Here is a 16,833-nt window from a genome sequence, read left to right as displayed (position 1 = left end):
GTGTGAGCCAAGGTCATAGGGGTAGGGGGTCCAAGGGGCCATTGGTCCCTCCACTTTACCCTCCTCCCACATTCTTTTTAAGTCACGAATCACTGTATCCCTGCAAATGCCCTTATATTGCAACACTCTAAGACATTAGGTAAAATAAAGCAGGCAAACATAAAACGGGAAGAATATTTACATTTTAATCCAATCAAAGAGGACATTTTCACACAACTCAAATGCATACAGTGCACATTGCAACCAATAAAAATGTTTCAATGCTGTGTGTTACATTGTTTAAGTCTGTTTGAGCTGTTAACTTGTTCATGTGAAAGTTCACATGAATTGGTTAATTCATGATATCACATTGAAATGACAGGTCCAAAGCATTTCCTTTTTGAGTAAACGCAATTGAGGTTCTCCATAAGTTTATTTAGGCTATTGTAGGCTATGAATGACATTTTCACAACAGCATGGCATGTTGATAATTTGTGAAGGGGAAGCAGTAGGAAAGTAATATTTTTTTCTGATTTATCGTTAAATATATGTATTTGGGTCATGGCTGCTTACAACAACGATAACATTCTTATTGCTTGCTTGCTGTCACTCAGCTCTCACACACACACAACATACACACATATTTTTTGGCTGCCGTATTTCTGAAATGAATCTGGCGCCCCTGGTGTGAGCCGGATATATGCTCCATAAAACTTAAACCGCAAATAACACATGACTTGACACATGACAGTGGTGCTGATTTTAGACCTAAGCAGTGATGCTTGCAGTGAAGCCCCAGAATAAAGATGTCTGTTTCACTTTTGTTCAGAGTGACATATCTCAAAATTGCTGATCAGATTTCCTTGCTGTGGATATTCATGGTACCATTTGGATGAATTCTGATGATTTTGTTGACGGCTCCCTTTTTCTCAAGAACCACTATCAAGATAAAGGTATTATACTTACCATAAGTGATAAGTCTTACATCTTTTACAACTATTTTTGCTTTTGAGTCATATTACAGTATTTGCTACTTGTTATGATGTAAAGATAATTTGCCGGGAACATGTATCCACTTTAAACCCCCTTAATCAATATTTTTATAGTAGCAATGACTCAAATGATAAAAGAGTCTCCAGTGGTGGAAGAAATCCTTGGATGTTTTACTTAGAATAAAATTACCAAAACTGCAATGTAAAAATTCTAAATTACAGGTAAAAGTCCTGCATTTGAAATTTTAGTTAAGAAGTATTATTGGCTGAATTTAATTGAAGTATTAAAAGTATTTCTTTTGCAGAAAATCAGCCGCTGTGACTGATATATAAACTATATCTTACAATAAAGTACGTTATTAATACTGATGCCTCAATGTGTAAGCAATATTTTACTGTATTATTCCAAGCATGTATCAGGGCAGTGGATCTTCTGCGTGTGTGTGTTGGAGGGTGTTATTTTTAGTCAGGACAGCCCCTAAAACATCTAACAGCAGGTTAATGGCTCGCAGAGTGACAGTATATAGGAGAGCTGTCTGCAGCTTCTCTGCACAGATTAGTGCACAGAAGATCAGCACTATAAGGTACATCACCTCCACCTCTGCAGGACTCAGGATGCCACAATCATTATAAAAGAAGAGAAATATGGATATAACAATGATTCTTCAGAGGTTTATTCACCCCTTTCTCTCTGTTTGCAGGGAGTCTGAAACCGTTTGAAGATGTCTAGTGATAAGAACCCTGAGGTGGCTGGCTGCGATGCCTCCATCATGAAGAACGTCTGGGAGATCAGAGAGCGAGAGTATGGACAGAAGATGCAGCTGGAGCAGGAACGAGTGGAGAAGAGCGCTTTGATCTCGTAAGGATTGAAACTGTTTGTCTGTCTCTTCACAGGCTGTCTGCAGGTCCTTAAAAAGTCTATAAAAAGAAATACATGGTATTTATGGCGTCTAATTTCCACATAAAGATTTTTTTTGGCATTTTGCCTTAATAGGATAGTAACCAGTAGTACTAGTAGAGGACAGGCAATGTGGAGAGAGATCATGTTTTTATGTTGTCTGTGTCTCATACCCTGACACCAACATGATGCCGCAGCATAAACATTTTTATCATACTTTATTTATGTCAATCTACTATTTATATAGTGATTCAGAATGATTGAATATTTTCAGCAGAAGAATATGATTGTATGATAAACCTAACACTGTCACACTGTCCTGCAGAGATAAATACAAAGCAATCCTAATATTTACTTGCATGTGTGCAAACGCAGGCTAATGCAATTTATCACACTACATATTATATTGGTCTTAAAAAGGTAAAAACCACCAACTACTAACTACTAATAATCAATGTTAAAGTAATTCAACTATCTGATTGACTGTCTTTGTGAGCTTGACTGATAAACTGTACAGATTGAACGCTGAACCTTGAATTACAATTGGGTTTGGTCCACCTCAAATATATATAGATATGCAATAGTTAACGTAAGCAAGGTGCAGACTCAAATGAACAACTGAGAGGCAGGAGCAAGGTTTACTCAACAGGCGGGCAATCAAAACAGGCAACCAAGCAAAAAGGGAAAAGCCAGCATACAGGCAACAATCTGCTGGGCAGGAAGGTAATGGCAGGTTCTGAAATGACAGAAGAGGTTATTGATTGATAGACTGACAACAAATGTTTTAGTTTCTTCTGCCCAAAATTTGATCTAACCTTCATCATGTAAGAATGGAAACATCTCACTTTATGACTTTATTCTGCTAACAAATAAAATTCTTACATTCAAAGAATGTAAAAATTAAGTCATCCCGTGAGGAAAATTTGATCCATTAGCACACTGAAAGGTTAGCAGCTGACTCTGACACCAGAGCTCAGACAGTAGCTAAATGTACTAAAATGGATTGTATGTCATGACCCTTTAGGCAGCTTTGGCAGCTGAAAAGATTTACTGGGAGTAATGAATACCTGAACAAAGTGACACAAATAGTGTTTTTACAGTCGACACTGAACAGTGAGGGAGGGAGTTACTGCACACCAGAGAGCCAATACAAGGTTCCCTCATGATGTTCTGGGTACAAATGTCAATCTGTAATCTGTATACACAAGACACGAGACACAAGATATTTTAAGCCCACCTTAAAAGCAACTAACCCTAACCCAACTACAATATTTTAACAACAATACCAACGTCATGTTTTAGCCCATTTACTATTAAGTAACAGTTTTAAGTGTTAATTAATTGTATATGAATTTTAAGTTTAAACAGTTACTTAATAATTTCTACATATTGATAGCTGACTTCTTCATATTTGACAGTTGAGGTGTTGTGTGCCACCAATAGTTGCCGTCTCCTCAAAATGATGCTGGAGTGAGCAAGGACATCCCGTTTGGTGAATTAAATTCTTCCATCCTCGCATCTCTCTCTCACATCCTTGCTGGGAGGAGCTGAAATGCGAGCTATATATAGCACCCAAAGGTGTCAGCGGAGCACTGAGTTCAAACACTGATTGTGTTTGAACTTCTGGTGGTTGAGGAGAATCAATGGAAGTTGTTTAGTAGTAGTCTATCTGCGGACCATGGATGTATTATAAGAGCTGGATAACAGACTTAAAATGGTGCCTATTCAGTCCAGTAAGAATTGCTTGCCTGGTGCGTATGTGCATATGCCAAAAAAAGTTTCTACCTGGGTTTGCTTCTGCATTGTGCGGCCCACTGAATATGCTCAGTGGTGTTTCCCCTGCTGGCCCCACCCACGAGTTCCCGCCTGGCCCATAGACTTTATATTGTGATAATGTCACTGACTTTTAAATCGCTTTTCTCGGCTCAAGGAAACTTTTATATAATATAAAACCTCCATGGATCAAAAATTCATAATAGAAAGAGTCTTAATTGACCTTGTCTGCAGTTCAAAGTGTCCTATCAACAGTTTTATAGATGTCTCTTTTACAGCGGTGGTCTATGGGGATAATGCTTTTTAGGCTGCAGGGGGATTCTTCGCTGTAATACTGTGAGTGACCACTGGGAAAAATTGGCTGCAAGGCCGTGTAGGTCTGCGCGTCTGCAGATAGACCTACTTACGTGAGTCTGTACCAGTGGAGGCTGGTCCATAGAGGCAGAGGAGATTGCTCCTCCTCTATTTTTTGAGAGGCAAGAGGGAGATCAAAATACAAAAAAGAATATTTGGTTGAAATAAACCATTACCAAATCTCAGTATTATTTATAAAATAGTTTTTCTCTCTTCTTTGGAAAAATCCATTATTGAAATTCTGGTTCAACAGCTACACCTGCAGGGCAGGAAGACAAAGAGCAGCTTGTGTGAAGTGGTGGGGGGCAGTGGAGGAGAGTCGGGGGAGTGGGTGACAGAGGAGGACAGGTGCCTGCTGTCCTCCTCGGGGCGGGATCTCTTACATCAATTTAATGTACTTCATTTTTTTTCATGCTTATCTATGATTGGCCAAGACACGTAAAATGATGTTCCAAGGGAGGATGTCCTCCCTAACCAATCAACAACCAGAATGCAATATTGACATCGTGTTGGTCCAATGATAGTTTCCAGATTTCATCTTCAATTCTCTCCACTGTAAGGCAGTGTAGCAGCAGTAGATAACGAGCAGTAGATAGCTCCTTACATTAGCAAACACAATAGTTGGCTTGTTGTGGCAGCCTGAAGGACTCTTTGTACATCCATGGAAGGACTGTTAAGGACTGTTGTTAAAGTAACGGGAGAATGGATCTGGACTGTGTGGCGCAGCAGCGGCAGGATGCTGCCGGGGAGGCTGGAGAGAGAACCAACTGGAGAAACAACCAGGAGAGTTAGCTTGTTTGTCATCGTTGCTAATGATATCAGACTGGTTAACCAACAGCCACAAAGTTCTGTTAACTAACAAATAAGATGACCAACAGCCACAGATGGACGTTATGACATGGATACTTCGTCTCCATGAAAGAAAGAAGACAATTTGAGTCAGATACAGCTTCTCTCTCTTTGTCTCTTTGGTTGCTAATTTCATCTCTGCTAGTTAAATGTCTCTGTGGTTGTTGTGTGAATTTATCTCCTTAACAAGAATGCAGCAGAGATCATATAATGTGCTGTGGGCAGTTTCCTTGTTGAAGTTACAGTGAGCTGTAACAGACTAATTCATTCATTTGGAATTGATCTGGTTTTTAATTGAGTGGTTGTTCAGTCACCTGTTGATGTTGTGTGATTGGCTTAAGACATTTTCTTCAGTTCGTTTTTAAGCTGAGTCTATATTGACTAATAAGCTTAAAGTAACTAAAATAACAAGTGTTAACATGTCAGCTTTGTAGACTATATTTTGTATGTCGTGCATATAGATAAGAGTGTGTAAGTCATATATTTCATACATGCATTAATACTTTTTGTGAACCTACACTTTTAGATCTGTGAATGTTTTTAGTGTTCAATATTTTTTGTATTCAGCACTGATCTGTACCTGTATCACATTATAAGCTTTGTGCTACTTTATATATTTCTGTTTACTAAGAAAATACATAGGAAACATGTGTAAATCAAGTGATATGTTGTCTGTTTTTGATGAGAACATTAATCTGTTGTCACAATAGAACAATACTATGAATTTGAATTTCACGTTGTTGGTAAAATAACACATCCTGAACCACTCCACAGCTAAAATGAGCACTTCTTTGTTTAGAAATAATATGTATATGCTAAATGTCTTTAAATAAGCAGCCTTTTCACCTTTGATTTCATCGGGTGGGGGACAATGATATAGTATGATGCGGTTTGTTGTAAGATTCCATGTTGATTTTCCTCCTGTCCTCCTCATTTTTTTGAGTCACCAGCTGCCACTGGTCTGTACTGTTAGCTAGCTATCAATTTAAGCTATAGCGTTATCGATCGAAAAATGATGAGTATTATATGTTCAGTAATAGGGTTCCATAATTGGAAAAAACGACAGGAGTTTTACTGTAGGAATGTTTTGAACATCGACGTCAACTTTGGTCTCAGTGTAGCTGTGGAGCCCCATATGACCTGCCCCCACCTCCAAAGGAGGATGAAGACTTTGAATCTGAAAAACCTACCCATCTTCTAAACTCCCTCTTCCTTCCACTTTGTGGATAAAAAGAGCATCCCTACAAAAGAGCATCCCAACCCAGAGAAGTGGCTTGGCTATGAAGCTCTGTTGAAGAAACCACGCCGGGTGCTAGTCAGGCAGTCAGGTACGTCAAATTATCAATTTTCAGGTTCCTTTGATTACAGTGATTTTTAAAAAGCATGTGTACAATTTGTAACAATAATAATAGTGATAATGGTGAAAAGCCTTTGCTTTATCATGTTGTATCATGTAAAATTTGTCACCAAATTAATTCAGCATTGAATTTCAGCATTCAGTAGCTAATACTACAAATTATACTTATGAAATGTTAACACCAGGAAACAACATATACCTACTAATGTATACTTACTTCTGAAACACCTTCCATATCTATTGCTGTCTGTAGGACCAAATATAGGCTAATAATGACCACATAATCTGTCAAAGTACAGATCAGATCATTTGTCACTTGCAATTATTGTGTATAATTTGATAGTTAATGAAAATGTCTGATTTACAGTAGTCTACAGTGGCAAAATTATTATATTTGTTTATAGGCTACATATTGTTAAAAGAAATACAATATACTATTTTACTAGATGACATTGCAACACCCAGCATGGAGCATGAGGTCATGGACCGACCAGATGTGCCAAACTGCCAGAGAGATGTTGGGAGCCTGTGGGAGGACTGCACACTTGGAGACCACACAGTAACTACAGTTCATAGACAGTACAAGTCTCCCCTGATGCCTTTTCTCACCACTGCTGACCAGGGAACACAATGAGCCGAACCTCTTCAAAGGATTCTGCTTAGAACTGAAGTTCTCTTTTTGCTCCATAGTGGCTTGTCGCTTGCTGCCTTTTATTAAGTAACGGAACACCTTAAACCTCTCTACAAAGGTAGCTTCCAGCTCGACTCAACAAACAAACAAGACATGTACAGTAAAATGTTAAAATGCGTTTTCTTGTTATTTTCAAAACACATACAAGACTTAGTCAAATTTTAACATTGTAACAAAGTTTATTAAATACAGATACTAATTTCAACAGCATTCAAAAATTAAATTGCTTTTTTAACTCTTGGAATACATATTACTAGCCACTCGATTGGATTTAAGTCGAGCATTAGAAAAGGGGTTAAAAAACAACAGCAGTGATTTGATCTTAATTCACGTGTGAATGCTCAAGTTATCAGTTGAAAGAAAAATCAATACACATCAGAGACATAGTTTAGTGCTGGTAGTGGTAAAATAACTAATGAAAAGGAGAAAATACTGCACACTCAAAAAACAGCACCACAGAAAAAGATGTAATGCTCATACCAACCTCAAGGTGATGATCAAAGGCAACATGGCTGGAATGTTGGTATGAGCGTTACATTATTATCTTTCTCTGTGGTGCTATTTTTTCCTCTTTTTCTGTAGTTATTTTGCCATTACCAGCACCAAACGAGGACATTGGTGTGTGTTGATTTTTTTCTTTTTAAATTGATGATGCGAGCATTCACACATAAATGAAGATGAAATTATTGCTTAGACCTGTTAATTCCTTTCATCTCTCCAGAGGTGCTGTTCCTGGAACACAGCATTCTGGACCTGAGACAGAGACTATTACAGTCAGAATAGAATAAAGACATTTATTTCAAGCAACAATGTAATGGTTGGATAAATATACAGCAATTCTAAACCTTTTAGATTAAAAAAGGCAGACATTTGAATACAGTATCCTAATAATAACTTACTTTGGATTCAAGTGATATGATTAGACTTATACTTACGGCGACATTTCCAGCCTATTTCTGTTGGGCTGGAGAAATGGACCCCAAACCTGTGCAACTGATTAGGCCACTATCAATTAGAAAGTGACAAGTCAAGAGATATTATTGAATATTAGAGATTGTCCTGAATGAGTCGAAGAGCTGAAATTGCATTTTTTATCATGTAAAACTTTGTGAGCAACTACTAAACATGGTGTATTGCAATGCAGTCTTTGTGCAAAGAGTTCTTTCATATGGGATATATCATGTTCTGATTTGACGTAGCTCACTTACCTTGATACTCCATACTATGTACTTACCTTACCTTCTCTGCCAGTATGAGATTTGAGTAGTTACTTAGAGATTTCTATGAGGGGCAATCAGGGACATTATTATCATATCATTCACATACTATACTGAAAACTGTGAACCCTGTTCAACAGAAATGCCTTCCGGTTCAACTGAAATGCTTTCTGTTTCAACTGAAATCCTTTCATACAACATACTGCAATCCTCTCATACAACATATTGTAATCCTCTCGTACATCATACAAAATTATTTTTTCAATAGTAACTGTGAACACTTTTCAGTAGTTTATATAAAAGGTTTTCACAATACTATATGAGAGCATTTTAACTGTATATGAGCACATTTTACTGGTATATGTGAAAGCTTTTCGGTAGTTTTCATGAGAGCATTTCAGTTGTGTATGTAAAAGCATTTCACTTGTATGTGAAATATTGAAATCTTGTGTGTGTGGTTTTCAGTATGATATATATTTCAGTATCTATATGTAGTATATGAATGAGTTTGGTTTCATATGTGTATGTGAAAGGAAAAGTACATGTATATGCATTGTAATCCTGAATAATGTCCCTTATGGCCCCTCATAGATTCTCCATGATTCTCATTCTTGCAGCATTGTGATATACAAATAGCATGTTAGCATTACTCACATTACAATTTAATTTTATTCTATTGTTTTAAAGCTATATTATGTAACTATTCCGCATTAAAATGTCTAAAAATGACTATACCTATGTTATATATTTTGTTGAGTTGTGTAATTACATTATCCCAAATGTTTCCAAAAGTTTTCAAACCCAGAGAAATCTGTAATTTAATCAAGGTATCGATCTGTTTCATTTGGTCACCTGTCAATGGCGTCATACCCCTCTACCAAAAAGTATACGCGCACAAGATAATATGTCAACCTTGTGGTTTTCCGCCACAATGGCGTCTACCAAAGAGTACACAAGTATACGTAATACTTTGGTGTTGTGGCTGTTTGCCACAATGGCATCTACCAAAGAGTACGCATACTAGATGATATGTCGGTGTTGTGGTTGTCCACCTGAAACTGCCGTGAATTGACTTTTATTCAGTTTTAAGCCACATTTTTTAGATCTTGGTCATTTTAACTATATCTTTTAACTTGATAAGGGATTTTAGTCATTGGAGAAACAAGCTGAGCAAACGTTAGCAGCAGCTCGGCTAGCAGCCCCTCCCAGACACCCTGTGCTCACCAAACAGTGTCAGGGAAACACTTTTTTTTATGTGAAACTGCTTTATTCAGTGTTTTCTACGCGTTTTAATCACAGGTTCCGTTTGTTCTGGAGAGGACACCTCTGCGGATAATTTGGCTCCCAGTAAAAACATCCTGAATGATGAACACTGAAGTACTCCTGGTTGATAACAATGAATAACAATATTGTTTTGACTGAGTGACCCCTAGCAGCAGAAATTACATATTGTGCATTTAATATGAACATTTTTTTTTTTTATAAAATTGGTATAAATTGTACATTATCACACAGTTTCAGTTTTGTGTGGCTATTCAAATTGGAGTAGCTGCAAACAATTCATATGCTACATCACATGGGTCAATAGTCTTCCTGTAATATTCTATTTTCTGGTAAGACAAGACAAAGAAAAGAGCTGATACTTTTTTAACCTACTTTAACCACATAATTGTATATTATGAAAGATTATCAGCTAATGTGACTTGAGTTTATACTTTCAAATAGAGCACTATGCCCTTGTATGCTTGAAAATCATTGTACATAAAAACAAAACAAAACAAAAAAACATCCTACTTTCTTACTTTCCACAAAATTGAAACTGCATTCTGCATGACTTGGCCAGGTCAGTGATGCAAGAGCACCTTGCTGACTCTACTGCTCCCAGGCTTGTCACCAGTAACTAGGCCAAGTGTACTGGACTGCTGGACTGACTGGGCTGAACATCAGCCATAATACCAGATCTTTTACTTGGTGGAGTAATACACAGCGCAGTTTACTACTGTGTAGGTACTGGTAGGTTAGTGCTCTTGTAGTTTTTTATATTGGCATCATCTACTCTGAGGGATAGCACAAAATAATAGAATATATCCCCGTACATTATTTCTGGTCACATTTACACAAAGACTTCCGCTTCCATGCGCCGATCATTATTTACAGTCCGATTAGTAACTGGAGATGCAAGAACCTTGTCACTAAATCAAAACTTAATCCGACTTTATTTCTTTTATTACAGGAGTCGAACGTTTCTCCACACAATACACAAACATTGATACTTATTGTAGGTGTTTTAGGTCCAGACAAGATTCTGGCCAATGTGTTCTGCCTCTTTTGCTCCCCTCACAGACTGTTTACTTGTAAAAAACAAAAACAGAACTCCTCCGATATCAAAATCTTGTCCCTTGCATACAGATTCTGTATTCATATACAGATACCTGTTAATAGAGATTAATGATGGTGTGACCAATAATAGCCACTGAAAGCCCAGACTAACCCTGATATATTTTTCTGTGAGTGGCATGACCTTAAGGTGTGATGATAATCACTTGAAGGATAGATTAACACTTTTTCAAGTCTGTCTTAAAACAACAATCAGGTGCTCATATGAACACTGAAAAAGGGTTTCCTTGCTGTAATTATTCCTCCTGTTCATACTGGCTATCAAAAGGTCCCATTCAAATGTACTTTGATGGGGGTCATTTTGTGCAAAAATGCATTTAGAAGCTTATCTGAATCTTATATGAGGCTTTAGTAGTCTGAGTTAGCCATATCAAGCAGATATCTATCACATTTACAGTCTTTTTATCATCAAATTCCCTCTTTCCTATTTCCCTAATTCCCTATTTCCTCGGTCAGTATTTCCCTGTTGAGCTGTGGTGGAAGTATAGTAACAAAAAGAGGGACTTTAGCACTAACAACACTGTAACGTTGAAAGATATCTACTTGATTATACAAACCTGGATGGCACAAGCTTCATATTAGCTTCTAGTTAACCTTTAAATACATTTTGCACATAAGGAGGCTTGTGGATTTTGGCCCCCATCACTCACATTGTGAGTGCATTATGAAGGGATATTTTAGTGGCCAGTATGAACAGGGGGGATGATTATGGCAAGAAACCCATTTAAATTTTCATTTGGACACCTGAATATTGTTTTAAAACAGACTTAAAAATTGCGAGCCCTACCTTTAAGGAGAGAAATGCTGTTACTACTGCAAGAATTAGGTCACTTTTCAAGATTTACAGTTTTCCAGGAAGTTAATTCCATTCCATCTTTACGAGATTCATGTTTGGCATATTGTCCTATGTAGTCATATTTTCTGCAGGGCATTTTTTCTTATATATGTTATATTTTTCCTATATATGTGTTTTCACAGTATTAACCAGGACTGGGCAAACCGCGCATCTGCCAAATTGGGACCCTACAAAAGAAAGGAGAGGAAACCTAAACCTGCTGAGACTCAGATGGACAACAACTTCTGGAAGGGCAAGCAACCTCAGATTCCTCCTGCTCTTCCTCGTGGTGTAGGTTCAGCTCCACTGGGCAGACCAGGAAGCCAGGGCAGAGGACAAGGACAAAAGGGGCAGGACAAGATGTTTAACAGGCTACAGTCTCTCATGTTTATCACCCAGACTCAACCTTCTGCTATGCTGTGGGGGAAGTCATGGCAGTACAACAAATCCCTGCCAATACCAGCAGAGGGCTCCACAGCTACAACAAACTGGGGCCAGTGCTGGATGTTTGCTACTCAGCAGCCCTACACTGAAGCAGGCAAGCCTTGGCCAAATGGGCCCAACACGATGGATCCTCATAACCTTCATCTCTGGAAGAAACCTGACTACAGGGTGGTGGAATCACAAGAGCTTGACTTGTGTCTTTCCACTGAGGAGTGGCAGATGTCCTGGAGAAAGCCTGACAAAAAGAATAAGAAGGAAGACACATCTTCTGTAAATGGAGAGAATGTCCTCAAATCTGGATTATTTACCTTCTTGGTGGAGACTCAGCGCCACAATGAAGCCTTGTGCTCATCAGAGTGGAGCGAGTCATGGAGATCCACCAAACCAGCAGATCAGCAGGATCATTCTACTGTTCCAGATGATGTGCTTATGAATGAGTCCATTGCTAAAAAGCAGGATAAGGATAGAGAGATAAGTTCAAAGTGGGAAGAATCTTGGAAGTTTATCAACCACCATGATTGCAACAAATCTAAGTCGTCACAAAAATATCATAGTCCAGAGTGGGCCAATGCATGGAGAGCAGCCATGGTGGTCTCCAACAACCACAAGAATTCTGATCTGTCTATGAGGCAAGATCACAGTGATACCCATGATGATCGGAGCCCACAGAAAGAGTCAAATCTCCATAATGTCACGTTTGTGTCTTATGAGCAGAAATGCAGAGATCTGTACTTGCATCTTTGCAATGAATTTGAGGCTCTTGATGAGTGGAATGAGTCTTGGCAGGTGACCAAAAACAACTCCAAACCATGTGAAGAAATAGAGAAAGTCCTAAAGACATTACCATCAAAGATGGAGACTCAGAAGGTGGAGGAAAACCTAAAAGAGCAATATTCAACATCAGAGAAGGCAGACCCATGCTATGAGCAACTAAAACATACTGTGATTTATCACCCAAAGAGAGAATTCACCCACTATAAGTTACTTCATGAGAAACACCTGGAAAATGTCCAGGATGCCCCAGAGTGGAGGGAATCCTGGAAGACACTGAAACATAGAATGAGGATGGAGAGGAGAAGAATGAGACCTGACCCTTCAAGGCCTTTTAGAGAGTCAGAGAAGGGAGGAGACATGAAGCCTGAGGCCTCAGAGTGGAAAGACTCATGGAAATTCACCTGTCAGCCCATGCATCAGGAGCCTGAACTTTGGCAGCAGGGTTGGTCAACCACACCCAAAATCAGAGCAGATCGGGTGAGGGACCAGAATCACTTTGCATCTGTAGAACTCCTTCAGAATGGGCAAACGGGGGAGCAGAGTTGGGAAGAATCCTGGAGGTTCTCAAGAAACCAGGAAAAATCAGAACATGGGCAGGGTAAAGCACAAACAGCAGCTTCGCACCATCCTGAAGCTTCATGGGCACATAAGAAGTACTTAAGGTCTCTTTCTGACTGGCAGGTAGCCTGGATGGTCTCAGAAACTGAGTTCCACCATGACAAACCCTCCCTAACCCAGTGGATGGAAGCCTGGAGGTTTGCCTTCCACACAGAGCACTGCACTGAGCAGGTGTCTAGGATTTCCTCGCAAAGAGCCAAAGCTAAAATGAGTCACTCTTTTGACAACCTGATCTTCAGGGAAAGATACCCTGAGAAAGAGTGGAGTGATTCATGGAGAGCTGGGCCACTTCTGAACCATCAACCAAGTCATTACGGACCGTCAGAGAGCAGCACTGCTCCTCAGCAACATACCACTGTCAATGAGCATGGATCTAAGTGGGGAATGTCATTCAGGCTCGCCAACCCCATGCCCCATGTGGAACAACCCTGGGTGGAGTCCTCTCCCAGCCCATGTCACTATGCAATCATATGGTCAAGAGGAAAGAACATACAACATAACATCAACACCAGCTTTAGCAACAACCCTATGACATCAAAGCTTTGGGAAAAATCCCATCAGTTCCTGCAGGAGGCCAGTGCACATATAAAAGACAAAAGTAAGTCTAAGAATCCTGTCGACCCGAGGGTGATTATAACAAAAAAGACCAACACAAGAAGGCATTTGTACTCCAACATTGAGAAGGAGAAACAATCAGAGAGAAAGTGGACAGGATGCCACTTGTTAGGTAAAACTCAACCACGTCCCAAGAGAAGCTCTGCCTCAGTAAAAAAGATTAAGCCGGTGGATGAAGCCAAACAAAAGTTCTTGGAAGAATGGGCAGAATCTTGGAGGCTCTTGGACCAGCCTACTGGTCTGAAAAAGCAGATGACTTTCAAGTCACTTTTAGGTTGGGATGAGTCATGGAAGTTCCTCCTTCCACCTTACTAGACTCTGAATCACCCCAAGGCCAAATAAAAGTAATGTCTCACTCAAGTTTTAGCTCAGTCAAATCCAACAGAATATTTTTTTCATAATACAAATATCACATACAAGGATTAAAACTGGGCACATACAAATCTGCCAACAAAAAAAAAAAACTGAATGCTTTACTTCTTGTTGTTTTTCTTCTATTAAGTATCAGCGATCCCCATAGGTTGATAAATTAAATGGAATGGCCCGGTATGCAACAGTTATGGGGCAAAACAGCTTTGCGATTATAAGCTAACATCAGATTTGGAAAGACCCTCTTTCAGACAATATGCAACATTGTTTCTGAAAAAAAATCCTTTATATACTAAATGGTTTTGCCAAATAAATTGAGAAGGAAATGTACTTTCTGCTCAGATTATGTTAATTGGCAACATTTTTTCCAGTCTGAGAAGTGTGATATTGTTGCATTATACACTAGTTGTAGGGACTTTTGATACCAGACTGGGGTTTGAACCCTGGGGTTAAGGCTACTGACACACATTGTTTAAGACTGTGGATTTGGCCAAATATTGAAAAAGTAAACACGTCCTGTCTAGTGCTTTAAGTTACTATTTAACCAAGATCAGCAAACCTTATACACGCACTTTAAGTTCCCTAAAAAGAAACATAAAAGTGAGAATCACCACTATGTTTACTCTTTTGTGTGTTAAATGTACATATAAAATCATCCTGTACATCTTGAGTACTAATGTTCAATTTAACACTCAAAGGCAACTATCATCATTGGGAACATAATGAGTAAATATATTCCTGTCAGTTCAAAGGTTTAAAGTCAAGAATGCTACGGTACTCTTACAACACACTCTAATTGCTGTAAGATTTAAACCTAATAGTTGCTGTTTATGTAATAATCACAATTGCTTTGTTGATAAGACTGTTTAAAGAGGGCAACTGTATGTTGAGGTTTGAACTGTGATGTTGAAAATTTTGGGAATTTTAGTAGAAAATGGGAGAACAAATGGAAGTACAGTCTTGTGTTAATGAAAGTGGGTGTAATCCCATTTGATCTGTTTTGATTAAAGGGTATTAAACATTTGCATGTGTAGTGTGTACTTCTTCACTGTATCAGCAAAATACAGTCATGTCAGAATATATTAAAATAAAAAAAGCAGACTACTACATTACTGCAAATGATTTTACTTTAAAAACATGCCTAAAAAATTGTTTCAAGTATTTCTCTGTAACATTGAATATCCATAACTAAATTAACAACAATGAAAGTTAAATGAAAAAAAAAACATCCTTAGTTATTATTTATTAAGAGTGTAAGTCTGAGAACTCAGCTAATCTGCTTCGTCAAGATTGGGTTGGTATGGCTTGAGATTTGATTGGCAGCCTCAGTAATTAACTCAACAACTGTCATCTTTTGATTCAAATGTAACTTATTGGTGCCCAGAAATATGTGACTTCACCTTTTCCCAAGCGAGCACCACCCACTCACAAATGGTGAGAAAAGCAATGACAAAAACACATACAGAAATCTCTTATGTGAAACTATAAAACCAGAAAATTGTGTGTTCATGCAAGACATGATGGCTCATAGTAAGAAGCTGATTGAGAAAACAGACTTTTAGGTCCTTTAGACTAAGAAATACACTGAATTGCTGCAATGTGATGTTATCCAGCAGGTGCTGTGTTGGCCAATCTCACACCAAAGTGCACATTTCTGGTAGATTGTAACATGAACACCATATTTCTACTGTTTATCATGCAATCGTCATGACAAAAGATTAAAATCCCCCTTCACTCAAACATATGTTTTTCTTCTTGTTCCAACAGTTGGATATTTGAGCTTCATTGCGCAGAATGAAGTATACGCAGAGTTTGACACTAGTAGGCTGTTTTCAGATTCATCTGCTGAAAGTGGAAATTTTCTCAGAGTATATCAAAAATCAGATTTTAAGGGGTGGGCCTGCGAGTATGATTTGTGACATCACAACTAGTTTTGAAGTCAATACTGGTTGAGTATGCAACTTACACAAATGCGATATGGAATCTTGAGGCCTCCAGTGCACATACAGAGAATGGAATTTACAGTGAAGTAGGAGACATCTTGTGTCCAGCAGTTCAACTTTTGAAATGAAATATATTTGCATATTCATAGATTCTTAAATTTTTAATGAGGGAGAAGGAGTAGATGCCATTTAAGGATTTTAATGTGATAATTATACTTTTTTGTAAAAACCACATCACACGTACATTACTGTGTGTATTATAATGTTATAAACTGTTGTGCAGTTTTTTTGGTAAGTCTTTAAACGCATCTGTTACTTCAACTGGACTTCCTGGATTGTATTTCACTGGTACCTAAACAACACACCTCCATCAAACGCAGCTCCCTGCATTGTTTAAACATATGCATTATTTTCAGTCTAAATCTCTGCTAATAGTTGTACCACTCCCCTACCATTTGTAGGTTTTTTCTTTCTTTTTTGTGAGACAGCCTTGAAAAAGGTTGAATCTACATAATTTCCTGTGTTTTTTTCCAGGATTTCATAATTTGATTTTTCATTTTTACAGTACACCTGGGTAGCTTTGAGGGCACACTGCTGTGTCATAGCATAGTCACTGGTATACAGGTCAGTTATAAGAACCTTTCCAACCCAGTCTCACAATTTACATACAAATAACATGACTTTACAACTCTTCAAATTGCATGCAGTGCATACGCCAAAGACCAGTT

At 38.4% G+C, this 16,833-nt stretch overlaps 1 protein-coding gene across 3 annotated transcripts; it reads left to right on the top strand.

Annotated features, from left to right (window-relative positions):
- Positions 1 to 835: 835 nt before the first annotated feature.
- LOC121885158 lies at positions 836 to 15,185 on the top strand. 3 transcript variants are annotated; one of them, XM_042394345.1, is made up of 3 exons: positions 836 to 932; positions 1,673 to 1,830; positions 11,486 to 15,185. In XM_042394345.1, exons 2-3 carry the CDS (start codon positions 1,694 to 1,696, stop codon positions 14,106 to 14,108), a joined length of 2,760 nt encoding a protein of 919 aa, XP_042250279.1. In that variant the 5' UTR covers positions 836 to 932; positions 1,673 to 1,693; the 3' UTR covers positions 14,109 to 15,185. The 3 variants fall into 3 exon arrangements, with proteins under 3 accessions (XP_042250279.1, XP_042250278.1, XP_042250280.1); XM_042394344.1 differs by lacking the exon at positions 836 to 932 and adding an exon at positions 1,504 to 1,555; XM_042394346.1 differs by lacking the exons at positions 836 to 932; positions 1,673 to 1,830 and adding exons at positions 6,055 to 6,173; positions 6,649 to 6,951.
- Positions 15,186 to 16,833: the final 1,648 nt, after the last annotated feature.

The sequence above is a fragment of the Thunnus maccoyii genome, chromosome 19, assembly GCF_910596095.1.
Source record: "Thunnus maccoyii chromosome 19, fThuMac1.1, whole genome shotgun sequence".
NCBI lineage: Eukaryota > Metazoa > Chordata > Actinopteri > Scombriformes > Scombridae > Thunnus > Thunnus maccoyii.
The sequence above is the reverse complement of the archived record's forward strand: the minus strand, read 5'-3'. Positions and strand labels throughout refer to the sequence as shown.